Source organism: Rhamphochromis sp. 'chilingali' (genome assembly GCF_963969265.1).
Source record: "Rhamphochromis sp. 'chilingali' genome assembly, chromosome: 7".
NCBI classification, from domain to species: domain Eukaryota; kingdom Metazoa; phylum Chordata; class Actinopteri; order Cichliformes; family Cichlidae; genus Rhamphochromis; species Rhamphochromis sp. 'chilingali'.
In genome coordinates, this window is record NC_137934.1 from 12,952,014 (window position 1) to 12,968,063 (window position 16,050).

The window sequence follows — 16,050 nt, forward strand, 5'->3', positions numbered from 1 at the left end:
TCAACAGCTAGGCTAGCTTGTTATCACTCTGCTAGCCCATGTACCGACAGCAAGCCCAGCAGTGTAAGAGCAAAACAACACCACTTACTTCACTGCTGCTCAGTATCAGACGCAAACTCACTTGGATTGCAGGGAAAAGTAGCAGGTGCAATGTTAAACTGAGAGATTCAGATGCCCTGTTATGGTTTTTGAGACTAGCTTTAGCATTTTTTTAAAAAGTTTTGTTCATCTGCTTTCTGTTTCTTTTCTTTTCTTTTCTTTTTTCTTTTGAGGTTGAACATGATTTATTGAGATACAGAATTTTATCAAGCTATTTGGTGATTAGCCTCCAGTGACCCATCGTTGCAGAATGGAATCCCAGTGGTAACAGGAATTAGGATAGGAACCTTAATTTTTTAATTGAAATCTTTCGCTCTTCGTGCTACGTGTAGAATTAGGACATTCATGCTCTCCTGATGATAAACCTTTTCTGTTTTGGTCACTGAAATACACACTTTCTGCTGCTGTCAGTGACAGGTCAACTTGTTAGCTGCTTGTACACTTAGTTTTACACTGCACTGACATATACCAGTGTGTACTCCAGGTAGTGCACAATGTGGCAAGACTGGGAGCAATAAGGAAACACCACACCCTTTTAAGCATGGCCATCTGTGAGGGTAATCTTGGTAAAACACCTTTAAGATTTGGACCAGCATTAGATGCTTTGTTTGTGTAAGAGTTTGTGTATTTCTTGTCATGCGTTATTGATATTTTCCTGTTTTGGTGTTTTTGCAGGTCGAGAAAATCAATTACTACAATGCCAAAGACGGCGTAAGTACAACTTGAGCAATTTGATGTGATGCCAATTCTCCAGTAAAATCCTACAAGCCATCCACATCAAGCAGCATTGTTGCATTGTTACAATGGGGAAAAACTGATTTGAGTTTTCATTGTAGCCTTTAAGAACTGTAACACTTTAAAATTTATGCAAATAAATCTCTGTTAGTACAAATTTGTGCATGCCACAAAAGCTGTTTTGTGCTTGTACTAATATTTGACTTGTGTTTATGAGACAGGGGTTTTTTTTTATGGATTAGGGCCAGTTCATGTTTAGTGCATCACGCATTTAATGCCTCTCCTGGCCTTGGACATCATTTGTCTGCTTTGATAAACAGATTTCGACATCTAATTCCTCTCCACAGCCCCAGTGGGAAACAACCACACACCCACTGCACACTAATGTCACTCTCTGTTTGACTCTCCCCTTTCTATCTACTTCTATCTAGATACTGGCATTTATCTATCACTGCATAACATTTAGCATACATTATCCATTACATGAAGATACTACACGTACTATGCAGTAATTTTACAGTGTACACACATAAAGCCAAAAATGTTTTCCATGCGATTTTAAAATATCAAATTCTGCTATTCTTCTTTATTTTCATGTGTAGCTTAGTGGGATAGAAAGCGAGTCAGATACAGAAGGGAAGAAAGATGGAAAGGAGAAGAAGAGGATCCCATACATTCCCGAGGATTTCAGTTTTGACCCAGACTTCAAACGAGACGTCTCCTACAACACAACTGCCGTCCACATCCCAACGGATATATATGAAGGGTGTAAGTTAAAAAAAACACACGCTTTCTCTCTCTCTCTTTACCTTTCGTCACAATATGTACTATTTACAGTACTCAGGATGTGACCTCAGCCTTCCAGTGCTGTCTGCACTGTGTAGACAGTTCCACGTTAAGGCTAAACCATTCCAGTCTATATATAACCCAAATGCCATCCTCCCAGTGGTCAGCAGTCTGTAGCTCCCACTTTACCCTGGTCACCAGCTGCTCCTTTCCCTCATGTCCACGATGGCCCCACTGACCTCTCATAGAAGGTCTGTATATTGGCCTTTGGCAGGATGCTTTGTATTTGCCTGAAGCTGTTCACAGCTATTTGACCATGTTTATCAGTAATCTTTTAGTATCTTTGTCCAAGGGTCTTTATTTACTCTAATGTTCACACCATAGAATTATTAAGTGTGCCTATGCAAAAGCACACTTCTTATCATTCGTCGGATTAAAGGCCCTTTCCCATAGGACGCGGCATGCGCTGCCTAGAGCGAAGGCCCCAAATTTTGTGTTGCGCTGGCCGTTGCACTCTGCTTGTACGTCATTTTATTGTGGCTGTTCTACATGACGAATCATGGCACTATTTTTGCAAAATTTGCAAAACACTTGAATTCTTTCTTCAAAAGTGCACCAGAGGATTACCCAGGCCAATTTGAAACCCCCAGCACAGAGTCGGAAAACAGAATGGTCGGGTCATTGATCATACTAAATTTAGCTTGCTGTAATTAAATGTAACAAGTTTAGCTATAAACTTTTTCAGAGCTATATAACTGACGTTTGATCTACTAGGACCTTACAGTGTCAAATACAAAATGGGCATCTACCGTGTGAGTATAATGACTGGACACTGGTTCACACAAATATATAGCTATAAGCATCCCTGTACGTACATGTGCATAGAAATACTTGCATTAAATGTCCTTGCTGGTAGATATGCATGCATATAGATTATATGCGATATAGAAACTATATACTATATTAGGACATTTAGAATTAAGAGGGCAGACAACATAAAGGGAAGCTTGTAATTTGAGAAACTAACAGTGAATTAAAGGTCATAATTGCCTCACCATAATAATCTGAATGAACTCTACTATTTCAGTTCAAGCTTTAGAAAAGCTTTTCATAGTCACACTTCATCACTGACTGCAGCTTAACATATCACGTTACAGTAATGTGTCACAACTTCATTACAAACTACATTAAACTACACATGATAGTAACATTTATCAGAACATTTAACTAACTTTTTCTAATCCAGGCGTTGGTGCAGAAACATTCATTATCAATTCCAGTGATGATCTTCTCTGTGGGCCCGTGGCTAAATTCGGTGGACTTAGTCACATGACTTTAATGCCCTTATACAGCGAGTCAGTCAACATATTGGACTATAAATGTGCACAGTGACGGGCCTCTGACTGTGCAGACATTTTTGTCATAGCCAAATGGGCAAATGCACTCAGTTATTTTTACAAGCCGCAGTTATGACGATGAAAGGACAGAGAAGGGTAGGGGGCCTGCGTGGTAGGAGGGGATTGTTCTTAGTGTGATTCGTTCAACTGTTTTTTGCTTCATTACAGTATTCATGGGCGTCTGTCCTTCTGTCTATTTCTAGCGGGACCATAAAACCCTAAATTACTTTCATGTTAATGTTAGTGTGACTTGAAAGCTACTCTGATAACTCTGCTTATTGTATTACATAATCAATGGCCCTTAAACCTGTTGAATTGTGGGCTGGTTCTCAATTGAGATAGAACTGACTCCACACTGTTGTTGTTACTAACACCAGCAAAGAACTGGTGAGGAAAAGTACAAATCTGTGAATGTTAATTTTCGTTTCTAAATTAAAAACCTGACCTAATAGACTGCGTTACCGATTGCATTTAAGGTAATATTTTCAGCGATTTTCAGTAAAATACAGCTAAAAAAAATAACTTTTACCATTATAGGAGCAGGAGATGGAGGGTGGGGTCTGGGCAGAGTCCCTGTTAGCGCAGTAATAAAGCTGTGCTAGTGCTGTTGCTTTCTATCTCCAAGGACAGGCTGCCACATTGCTGCCTCTCCTTCTGGGTAGTACTGTCAGCGTTGCTATGGCAATATCTGTGTGTCTTTGGGTGTGCGTGTGTGTGTAGGAGGAGACACACACACTTAGCCACGCCCCGATGTTCTATCTCGTTGTATGGAGGAAGGATTGGTAACTTGATTAGGGGACTTTGTCTAGACAAGGCTGGCGTCCTTGTGGCTATACTGATGCTAAAGGAGCGATGCATCATCCGACCCTTTAATTGCAGTAGACTTTCTCCACAACCGCTACATCTTCCCATCACTTCCTCTTTTTCTTTTTCCTTTCTCTTTACTTTATGCTTTAGTTCCTTTTTCATGCCTTTGTGTGTACCTTCTTAGCTCTGTTTTTTTCTGTCTTCCTCAGTACTTTGCTCTCATTCCCTTCACCCCACCCTCTATCACTCTATCCTCTCTTCCCCATCCCTCGCTCTATTATATTAGGCATATTAATAGTGTGCTGTGAGGAGACAAATGCGCTACCGTCTTTCTCCTCTGCATTAGTCTTACTGATTGGTATCCATTCCACCCACTGCTCCAATGTGGGTGGTCAGACTGGGATTCATTATCATGTTTACGTGTGTGTGTGTGTGCATGCTTACCAGAAAAGGCTAGGTTTGTATGTGTGTGTGTGTGTGTGTGTGTGTGTGTGTGTGTGTGTGTGTGTGTGTGTGTCGTAAGGAGAAAGAGAGGAAGAAACACTTTGGGTGTGAGGGCTGTGTGCATATGTGTGTGTGTCACATCATATGCACCTACTCTACTGTATATGGATCATGTGTATGCATGTCTCCTCTCTCATTAAGCAGACTGGCATGAATGCGATGAGAAGAGATGAGAAGAGAGCATTGCGGCCTTGGCAGGAGATCCGAGGCTCGTCTGATGCCCGTTTGCATCAACACTGTGTGGCACCTGTCAGCCCCAGACACACAAACTCTCTGACATGCTGGGATACTGTGACACCGTGTTTGCGTGTGTGTGTGTTATAGTTACAGCCCCTTTGGCAAAGCTCACAGCACATGAACTGATTTTCTTTTCTTTTTGCACTCTTGTGCCACTTGATGCACGTCCTAATTTATTTACGATGCTGGCAGCCAAACTTTGAGGTATCTTCATTTTCATCTCTGTCTATCTCTGTGTGCGTATCCTTCCTTCATCTTTCTTCCCATCTCACAGTCATTACATTAGTGCAGCTTTAAATTGTGTCCTTGCGACAAGTTGGATGCCTTCCTGTGATTTTTTTTTTTTAATCAGCTGATAGGAGCATACCTTTTGGATTCTCCCCCAAATGAGTAGCCAAACTGAGAAAGTTTCTTTCTTTTAATCCCATTTCACCTTTTCTTGAAAACTCCTAAGAAAACAAGGAGACAGACATTGGTGTGTGGGGGTTTCTTTCTTCACAATCTCAAAATGTTTTTCCTGCAGATTCCATCTTTCTTGTATCTGTGGTCCCAGGTAGGGCTGCCACGATTAGTCGACTAGTCACGATTATGTCGACTATTAAAATCGTCGACGACTAATTTAATAGTCGACGCATCGTTTGAAGCTTTGTAAGATCACAAAGGACGCAGGAATGAGTAGTAGGATTTAAGAGTGTAATAACGGACTGAAACAGAAGATGGCAGCACTGCATGTACAAGGATGCCAGCTGCCGTTAAACCCCGAAGAAGAAGAAGCTGTGTCCCAGAATTCATAGCGCAGCCCAGCGCAGTTGTCAACAATGGCGGCAGCTAGTTAGTTTTAACTTTACTCTTATTATTCTTTCTGGGTCACAAAATAAACGTTTAACATATTTTCAGGCGAGAATGTAGCTGTGTAAACCTCAAATATCTGCTCAGTTTATCAAGACACCACATATTTTCAAAAGCGCTCCGACGTTTTCGGAGACATATGTTACCCACTAGCTCGTTAGCTAGGCGGGGGCAAGGCTAACTAGAGCCGTGAGAACACCGGACTCCCGGCAAATCGTTTTCAAACCCACCGCCGTCTTTTGCTAGTCAGGTTAAACATATATATAAGTCACTTAGATAACTTAAAAATGTTATTGTTTGGCTTTCTTTAGTATTTTATTTGTTCCTGAGTAAATCGGTTTGGCTGAGATTAAAGTTATAGTTTTTGCACAGCTAAAACTGTCAAGCAGACAGCTGATTATCAGAAGTGTGAGACGCTGGAGAATATACTCCGGTGTCCTGTTATATTTTAGAAAGCAAGGAGTTTATTAAACTTCACCGAAACAATCTGCAAATTTCATTAAAAATTAATAAACTACCATCTTGTCTTTATTTTTAGTTAGCACAAACACTTCAAGCTGTAAGCTAATGATAGTTATATAAGACCAGATGCTGCTGGTGCAATAAGCTGTACGCTGTACGTCCAATGGATGATGATCTGATTAGTCGACTAATCGCAAAAATAATCGGTGACTAGTCGACTATCAAAATAATCGTTTGTGGCAGCCCTAGTCCCAGGTCAGGTTATGCTTATACATAAATGTAATGTGTACAGAGAGTAATTTTACTTAGTATTTACTCAAGTGTGTTATCCATCTGGTCCACAAACCACCATCTTTTTCAAAACTCATCCACTGGATTCGAAGTGAGACTTATGCACAGTCATTTTCTTTTTTTGTCTCTTTCTTTGATCATGTCATCTGATTGCAATGGCAAGGACAAGATGGAGATAGTCTGGCCAGTTCTTTGATTCAAGCATCACAGCTAAATAGATTAGAATGGAGTAGGTTTATCAACACAATCAGCAGGATCTTTACAAATCATATGGAGTGGCTGTGGCGTCGCAGCTCAGAGATGGTACACAAGAGCAGCAAATAACCAGTAAAACCAGTTGTTAAAGTAGGGTTACTTACTGCTAAAGTAAAGCACTGTGACAAAACAGGATAACAAAAATCATTGGAAACAGTCATGTGACAAACGTGTGCAGTCCGGTTACAAAGTATGCACAACCTGATTGAAATGCTGTGGTGGGACCTAAAGATAGTTGTGCATAAATTAATGTCTGCAAATGTCAGTGTTTAAAAAGAGTGGGACAAAATTCCTCAACATCAATGTGAGAGATGGATGGAAGCCATACAGAAAATGATTGCTTGAAAGTTATTGGTGCTTGAAGGGGTTCTACAAGCTATTAAATCATGGGGTGTTCTTAATTTTTCACAGGGCTGAAAGAGCCTTGTGAAAGCTTTCTTCTTTACATGCCAAACCAAGAGAATCAAACCAGCTTACTACATAAATTACAAAAAAAACGCCAGTAAACCAAAACAGTTAAACTTCCTGCCCAAATCAGACCACAGAGGAACACCTCTATTTCTAGTTTGGTTTAACAACTAAGTGTGAGCCTGTGTGTAGTGTGGCCGGTAAGGCTACATGGAACTAAATCAGAGATAATGGCAGAGTGGAAAACAAATCAGATTATGGTTTACAAACATTTCTCTTAGTAGTAGAGAGCTCTTAATGACAAGAAGCATAGGAGGAGAAAACTGCTCACATTAGACTGATGGAGCACGACATCCATGCTCCATTTAATTGAGGCAGCAACAGGGTGGAGCCACTGATTAGCAGGATTGGTCATTGGAGAGGTACAATCAGTGAAGTCAGAAAAGTCAGGGCCAGTGTGTGCTTCTTTAATATTAACTGTACATTGTTCAGTTGTTCTGTGTAGTTTCTTCTTCAATATTGTTATATTATCAAGAAAAATACATCCTGGGTTTTGTACCCAGAGTTTTCTGTTTTGAATAGAGTTTTGTGTTTGATGTTTCCTATTTAACTTTGTAGTTTTCAGTCTAAGTATTACCTTTGCTTAGGTTGTGTTTTCATTTTGATTGGTATTCATAGTTTTCTTTGTTAGTTATCCACAAGTTTTTCCTATCCTCCTAGGTTCCCCTTGCCTCGTCTGTGTTTCTGTTATGTTTTCCGTGTTTGTCCAGTTTCATCCTTGGTCTGTGTACTCTGGTTCATGTGTTTTAGTCTCAGTGTCAGTTTCTTGTTTTATTTTGACAACCGCTTGTCTTGTGTGCTGTGCTCAGTTTTGCTTCCCCTTAGAGATGGCACGATACCACTTTTTTATGTCCGATACCGATACCGATATCATAAATTTGGATATCTGCCGATACCGATATGAATCCGATATAGTGTTTTTTAATCAACAAAACTGTTTTTTAAAATATCTTGCTGCATTTTGCAAGTCTGCAAGTTCATACTCAAGTTTAAAACAACAACTACACTAAAGCTATTCTGTTATACCTGTATACAAAAAAAATATTTCATAGTTCAGCAATACTGATCAATCTAATAAACTTAAACCTACACCATCCTCACTATTCTGGTATTTTAAAGAGTACTTAGCGTAAATATTAAGCAACCTAACTAATAGGGTTCCAACTCCCAGCAACAACAAAAATAAATAAATAAAAAATAGGGAACCACCCCTCACGCTCCACCTCATGATGCTTAATTGACGTAATCAACCTTAATTTGATCAAGTGTGAAAAAAATGCACAGAAATCAATTATTTTTCAAGAAATATTAAATAGATTCAGCATCTTTCTTCAACAAAATTGCAGACAGCACAGATGGTACCATCCCAAAGTAAAAAGTACTATAGCTTACTAGGGTATATATATTAGACTTAATAGTCACTATATACAGTAATTGACTTCTATTCATTTTACATCAAATTAAAACTTTGGGTGTCAGATAATTATTTATTAAAAGCTCGACATTTTAAATGAGAGTAAGAAAGAAAAGTATGTCTTTGTGCCCCCTTTTCCCTGTTCATGCCCTATCGGCCCCCCTGGCTAAACTTTGCTAGATCCGCCCCTCAGCTACATAGAAAAAGATCCTCGAGTAGAAAGTAATATTAAATAAATTCTAACAACAGCTTATCAAGCTTAAACGTGCTGCTGTTGTTCAGCCGCTGGTTTCCTCTTTCTGGTGCAAAGTGGGGCAAAAACAAACAAGACAGACGGACTCGCGACAGAAAAGCCGATCAGCTGATCATTAAGCAGTTTCACGATTGAAGTAGCAGCCGGAGAGCTAGAGGCAGTCGCTTGTTAAGCTTAACGCAGGAATGCTTTACAAACATTCAGAGATGGACTTACACACTTGCTTTACTTCTCTCGGGGATAACTTTGTCGGAGATGAAATGCCAGGTTGCTAGCGAAGCTCCACATGCTATCCAGACCAGGTCCCGCATGCCACAGCCGCTCTATCACGTGATGCATACTGCTCCGACGTGCTAACGTTCTGAGGTGAGTTACGGCGTGTTGCAAGTTTTGTGAGGTGCTTTCGTGATATTTAATGGATCGGATTACATTTTTTATTTTTCTCCGATATCCGATCCAGTAATTTAGGTCAGTATCGGACCGATACCGATACGTAATATCGGATCGGTCCATCTCTACTTCCCCTCTTGCTCGTTAATTGAATCTCTTCACTTGCACCTGTCCCCCAGCTCATGTGTGCATTTAAGTCCTCTATCGCCCTCTGTTCCCTGTCATGTCGTTCTCTTATCCCCTCTAGCTGGGTGAGCTGTCTGTTTGGAGTCTGTCTGCCTTCTGTTTAAGTAATCTTGAGTAGCTGCATTTGTTTATCTGATGACCTGTAAACTCAGCAGTGAAGCTGCTTTCTAGCTTAGTCCTGCTCCCGAGTCCTGCATTTCGGGTCCGATCCTGCTTTGCCTCGCACAGCGATGATGCCAATGATGTGTGAATTGCTGCAAAAGGGATGCGTTTGTGCTTATGTCACAATCAGTTGTGAGTGGCAGGGACTGGAGGGCCCCCTTCTGATATGATGATTGCAGGTTCTCACCACATCAGTCCCCAATGTGTAATTACTTTGAAACACATAGGCAGTTTGAGCCACCAGCTAGCTGATGACAGGGGAACACTGCAGGGCATCGCTTGGCATTGCACCTTGTCGCTTTCTCTGTTCGTCCTGAAGCCAACACCCTCACTCATCAGTCTATGCCAGAATCCTGCTTGATGTGTTATTGGAGGCATCTACCCACCACAAAGTGAATACTTTCAATTATCTTTTCCATAATCAGTTCCCATAACTTCTCTGGACCAAGAATCATTAATTTTTTTTTATCTCCCACTCTCTCACACTTTTTATCTCCCATGTTTGAATTTGAATCGTGTGATTTATGAGGCTGCCATGGTTGTTGTCAAAGCATCCTTTCTGAATTAATTATTATCTGATCGGTCAGTAATTAATTATCTACAACAAGGACTGGTAGTTTTTTCCAGTGTAGCAAAAGTCTGGTGGCATACAAATAAGTCCCATACCAATTTCTGAGCTCAGAGCGCTTTTATTATGCATTTTATAAAGTTTTCACTGGATCAAATTGTATATAATCAAGAGAGCTAAACAGGAGAGAGGAGTTTATATCATAATACAGTTCTTGTGAATGGCAGTGGATGCAAACACACCACAGGATAGCAAATCTCAGTATCTCCACCTGACTAATAGAGCTTTCCAGAGTTTGCATTTTTGCTTTGATGCTTCTCATTTCTTCCTCTGACCCTTTTGACCTCAAGCCTTCTATTGACACGTCAGCACTGAGATGGATCTGTTTACTGTAATTTGTTCCAGTCTATAGCTGAGATTAAAGGACACAGCCCTGCAATACTACAGTGTTGTTGCTAAGGGCTTGTCAGTGGTGCCTAATCTGCCCATGTGGGTTGTGTGAGCTCAATTGTTTGCGATATGTGTGTCTGCATCCATATTCCTAGAGGAGACTATAATGAGTTTGTCAATTGTATAAGATGCAGCTAGGGAAAAAAACATGCGTAGTGAGCGAGGAGCTGCTCTCTTTGTGAGGGATTCATTTTGTCATTATGTATTGACATTCGCACAGATCATGTATCCTGTGGCAGTGAATTGAATGAAATAATAAAGATGCTCTTTCCCTGTTATTCCAGTGTACAGTATGAGCAGCGTGAGGGCATAACAGTGCGTCTTATCCTGAGACTTCTTGTTAGTCGTAGTGGAGAAACCAGCAGGAGTAATCCATTAAGGGCCACTTATCACTGGGACACACACATTACACTATAGTACCAAAGTACCCCAAACTCCCTCTTTGTGGTACAAAGAATTACAGGGCTGAGTAAAACAGGCTTTTGTGAGGAAGGCAAGGAGTTCTAGATTTTTTTATACATATAGAAATATATGTAATTGGAAAGTGGCTCATAGACTGCCAGCAACTGCAGGCAGGTTGAAGAGAGTCAAATAGAGCACCTTATATAAGATTTGCTATAAGATCCTCCGAGTTCGTCTTTGCCTGCTTCAACTGACATTATTATGTGTCTTTATGTGAGTTTGTGTATGTCCTGATTTGACTCCATAAAAGCTGAAAATGCTCATTTAGTTTAGAATTAAGTTTCAGAGTTACAGGTACATCACTCTAACCTTTCTTACATTTTAGCAGACAGCCTAACTGTTAACATGACTGCCTCAGCAAAGCCTTTATCTCCTGGCTGCCCCCTTTTTTATGTTGATGTTTTTTTCCTCTTTTAATTCAGTTGCTCTTAGAACAATCTCACTTTGTTGGAGGCATCTGCATAGGCCACACAAGTATGAGTCATTTCAACAAGTAGCCTACGCTTCCAGGAAGACTGTGATTTCTTTGTATCTAAAAACATTGTCTGGGATTTAAGCCAGCGTGAGCTTCTGTAGACCAACAGGTAAACAAAACAATGCATGTCCAGTCAGTGAGTACCTGGAAGATTTTTTCTTATTCCAGAAATACCAAATTGAATCATACTTTCCTTTTTTTACCTTCATGTCTCTCCTGTCTTTGTTTACCTCTTTTTTTGCTCCCCCGCTATAGAAAATGTTTTTAGAGCAAAAAACTAAAATATAAATCTCACTGAAGAAGCCAGACATCACTTTGAACATCAGTGAGGAAGCTTCCTCTTTGCCGTCAGTGTCAGTAGACTAATACTGCCAAATCCAAGTGTGTGTGTGTGTGTGTGTATATCTGACTTTCAAGTGAGGTTTTTTTTCCAGAATTGCTTTTTTTGAGAGTAAATACTTTCTGAAACATCTTGACATTTTGTGCTTGTGTGATTTTTATGATTTTATACTTTTGCACAAGTATGACTCATTTCATCTTTATTTCTATGTGTTTGTCCATGTGTGTGTGTTTTTCAGCTACCATCATTCTGAATGAGTTAAACTGGACAGAAGCTTTGGAGGATGTTTTCCGGAAGAACAAAGAGGAAGATCCCTCTCTCCTCTGGCAAGTGTTTGGCTCTGCCACAGGACTGGCTCGTTACTTCCCAGGTAAGCAGCCCAGCTTGCAATGGGGCTTAGACCTGCAACTATGTGACTATTTGGTGGTGAGTCAAAGGAACACAAAATTTCCACTAAAGGGAAATCATCTTACAGTCAAATGCATGCAAATCTGGCACAACTCGGGATGGGAAATAGGCAAAGTAGTCATTAAATAATTGTTGTAAAACATATGCACTTGCAAGTGTTTCTTCTCTTTTTTTATACTTTACATAGGAAATTCCTGGTTCCTGTAAAAATAAATAGTGGCATTTTAAATGTCAAATTAACAGTTGCAAACAATAGTTGCAAAAAATGTATAAAAGTACAACCTTTTATGTCTTTTATTTTATGTACACTGGGCATTTATATACAATACTTGAGTATAGGAAGTGTTGTTGTCGTCATTTCTCCTGAAACTACTAGGACTCATGGGTTACAATTAATGCCCCTTCCTGCAAATAAAGGAACACAAAGACTGTTTAGTTTTGACAGAGCCTGCTGTAACAGATCAGTGTGCTATCTCAACAGAGATCTTACAGGACGAATTAGGCATTTGCATAAGTTGACAGACTAGAAAAGACCGTGGTTTTAATCAGTAGGAAACAGGACAAATTATCCACTAATGGCAGACTGGACTGATGCTTTTCTCAGTTGAAGTAGACATGATGCTAAGATCACACCACAAACACAACCTGCAATACTGAAAAAAAGTGATAAAAAAACTCAAGGGTAACAGCTTTTGAAATCTCTACAACTTGCTAAAATGTTTGTTCATGCCTCCACTGTAAGAAAAACAACAAAAAGGTATTAATAGAAAAACAACATGAAGGAAACCACTGCTAACCAAACAGAAATATTGCAATATATCTCAATTTTTCAAATTACATGTAGTTTAGTCATAATTGTGACTTCAATTAATAGCAGTCCATATTCTCAATTCAGAAATTCTGGTAATGTTAATAAGTTCACAGTTTTTGTAAAAGCACAGATTGATTTTGAATCATTCAAATCCTCTTTTGTAGTCTAAGGAAGAGTTTATCATTAGGGAATCCATAGCAAAAGACAGAGTCACACAAGGACCAAGCACCAGGAGCATAAAACATACCAATATTATAAGACTTTGCTGTTTTATCACAGTAAGACTCCTCTGGCAATGTCACAGTGACAAGACTTGAGGAAGTCTTACATTTTCGATTGTGTACAATACTAAAAAGAAGATGCACTGTAAAGACAAAAGTAATGGGCAACACCTTTTGATTGTTGAATTCAGGAGTTTTCACCCTAACCCTTTACATTCACCCATCAACATTATTAAATTTTCCAGGTACATCCATGACCATAGGTGTATTCTCTGCTTTCTCAGTAAATGCATTTTCAAATCTACTCTGGCATTAGCATCAGCCCAAAAATTGTGCACCACAAGCTTAATGGCATGAGTGTCCATAGGCGTCAGGTCCTGCAGGTGTAATGTGACTCAGTGCTTTTGTCCATATAGTGTATATATGTTTTAGTACTCAGTTTTACAGGTTTAGCTAAAGCGGTTTTGAAGTTTTTAAGAGTGACAGACAAGTTGTCTGCTAAAGGCTCTGAAGACATGTGTTTTAAAGTGTGCCCCTTGAGGCAAAGTTTAAAATGGAATGTAATTTTATAGGTAAGAAAGTCCTATTAAGCGAAAATGTCAGTTATCGGTGTAAATGTACTTTTTTAAGGTCTAAATCTAAATAACCATGTTTTTTCCTTTTGTCAAAATTTCAGCATCCCCATGGATGGACCTAAGCAAATCCCAGAATAAGATCGACCTCTACGATGTGCGCAGACGACCATGGTAGGTGCATCTACTCAGTGTGGTGAGGTTTTTGTGCCTTACTGTCATCGAGCTTCCATATTTATCTGGTGTTTTTGAGCAGTTGTCATGTGAAACATTTATTATAATAACTGTATTTGCATGTTTCATTACACGGTTTGTCATAAGAGCATCTGCATGCACGCATAGTTTAAAACAATCACATTCACATCTGTTGCCAAAAGCAAAACTAATTTAAACAAACACATCAGAGGACTATGATGATTAAGCCACTGCAGATCAAAGGGTAGCAATACAAAAGCTTAATTAGTTGCCTGAAAATTATTAAAATCTGGCTGGAAGCCACCAGTACACTTTTAAACATGTTATTAAATTTCATTAGCTTCAGACAGCCTGTTAGCATCTGAGCACTCTAACAAAGACAACCAACTGTTTGCTTATTAAAGAAATGAGAGCAGACATGTAATTAACTATTACAAAGTTCAGATTGATTTGAAATGCAAAGCAATTGATGTAAGTTAGTAAGTTTTTGCTTTCTTGCTCACAAAAGGTGAATGTGAGAAGATTTCAAATGTACAGCCTCAAAACTAATATGTGCCTCTGTCTTTGTGCTTTGCATTTTAAAAATAGCCTTTCTGCATTACAGTTACTGACTGTTCCTTTGTGCATGTGTGTTTTTCCACTTCTTTGTGCACATATATATCTGTATGTGCTTAGTAGCCACAACCTATGTATGTGTGTCTGCTATTACTCACCAGGTACATCCAGGGGGCGGCCTCACCCAAGGACATGCTGATCCTGGTGGATGCGTGAGTGACGACCTTATGATTCATCCATTACAGTCAGCTTTTATTTTCTTTGGTGTGCCAGAAGGCCCTGATGCTAACCCTCTGACTGGCCTCATCCCGCTGGGCGCTGCTGCGATGTACTCGCATGTGACAATGACAAAGAAAGAGCAGCCAGTGAACTGAGCAACCTCGATGTTCACAGTCCAGTTATTTTCTCCTGAGATTTATGCTTTAAAGTTTCCATATTACAGAACTACATAGGATTTTCCAGGAACACACATGTTATGTTTTTGATTTCCCAATTCAAGGTAATCCTCTATTGCGTAACTTTAAAAAATATATATATTATTGTTATTGTTTTTTTTCTGCATTATCGATTCTCCATTTTCATTACCTTAAAACAAATGCGTAGCACTATCAAGATCGTGTAATTGTGTAACTGCTTCTGATGCCAAAGTGATATTATCCACTCAGGTGAATGTTCATTATTAGAGACGGTCATAATCCTGCTCTAGGGCTAAATAACTGCAAAAAATGATGAATGAAGAACTGAACTAAATTTGTACACTTGCAACTCTTAACACAGCTCTGGTAATTGGCACATATAAGATTAATGAGGCTCATTAAAAGCTGTCATCACTATGCTTTATTGAAAACCACATTAAATGAACGCCACCTTGATTTTTCCAGTTCTGTCCTCCTTTAGTCTGTTGCTTAGAAGAAGCAGTTTTATTATTTGCTTATACATTATAGGCTCCATTTTTGTTTTGGGAAGAGATGTTGGACATTGCTGACACAGATATTTTGTTATTCATTTTATCCTAATGTTCACAGCAATTAAAAACGTAAACAAAGTGTAAGTTATTTAAGTTCTGTTGACTTACAGAGTGCGAAAATTATTTATTGTGATATGACTCAAGGATTTCAAATGCACTTTATTTAATGTCACACAAACATAAAGTCACATTGTTTGACATCTCTGCTTAGTGCTGACAGGTGGTAGTAAAGTTAAAAAAATGTTATCAGGTTTGTCATCAAAGATATTCATATTTGTGAAACCTTGCGACTTCTCAGCTGCCTGGTGCACGTAAGATTATTGTGAAAGGAATAGAGGTTCATTAAAAGAGTCTTTCAAGGCAAGGCAAGTTTATTTATATATCACAATTCAGCAACAAGGTGATTCAAAGTGCTTTACAAAGACATTAAAAAACAAAAACAATAAAAAGCATGATTTAAAATTGATTTTAAAAAAAGTAGATAAAATCAGAACAGTAGATAAAATCAGTAGTTAAAATATAAGTTTTGAAATTTAAGCTTAAAAGTGTGGATTTGGTGCTTTATTCAAATGCAGCTGAGAATAGGTGAGTCTTCAACCTGGATTTAAATAAACTGAGTGTTTCAGCTGATCTGAGGCTTTCTGGGAGTTTGTTCCAGATATAAGGAGCATAAAAACTGAATGCAGCTTCTCCGTGTCTGGTTCTGACTCTGGGAACTGATTGATAAAAGA

General features: G+C 39.1%; 1 protein-coding gene across 1 annotated transcript in view; it reads left to right on the forward strand.

Moving 5' to 3' along the window:
- cacna2d1a (calcium channel, voltage-dependent, alpha 2/delta subunit 1a) overlaps positions 1 to 16,050 on the forward strand; it is a 102,611-nt gene that overhangs the window by 42,479 nt on the left and 44,082 nt on the right. Inside the window, exons 5-9 of the mRNA XM_080887337.1 lie at positions 775 to 810; positions 1,437 to 1,602; positions 11,829 to 11,960; positions 13,707 to 13,776; positions 14,514 to 14,564. Of these exons, the coding sequence (XP_080743463.1) occupies positions 775 to 810; positions 1,437 to 1,602; positions 11,829 to 11,960; positions 13,707 to 13,776; positions 14,514 to 14,564 (455 nt within the window). The remainder of the gene's footprint in view (positions 1 to 774; positions 811 to 1,436; positions 1,603 to 11,828; positions 11,961 to 13,706; positions 13,777 to 14,513; positions 14,565 to 16,050) is intronic.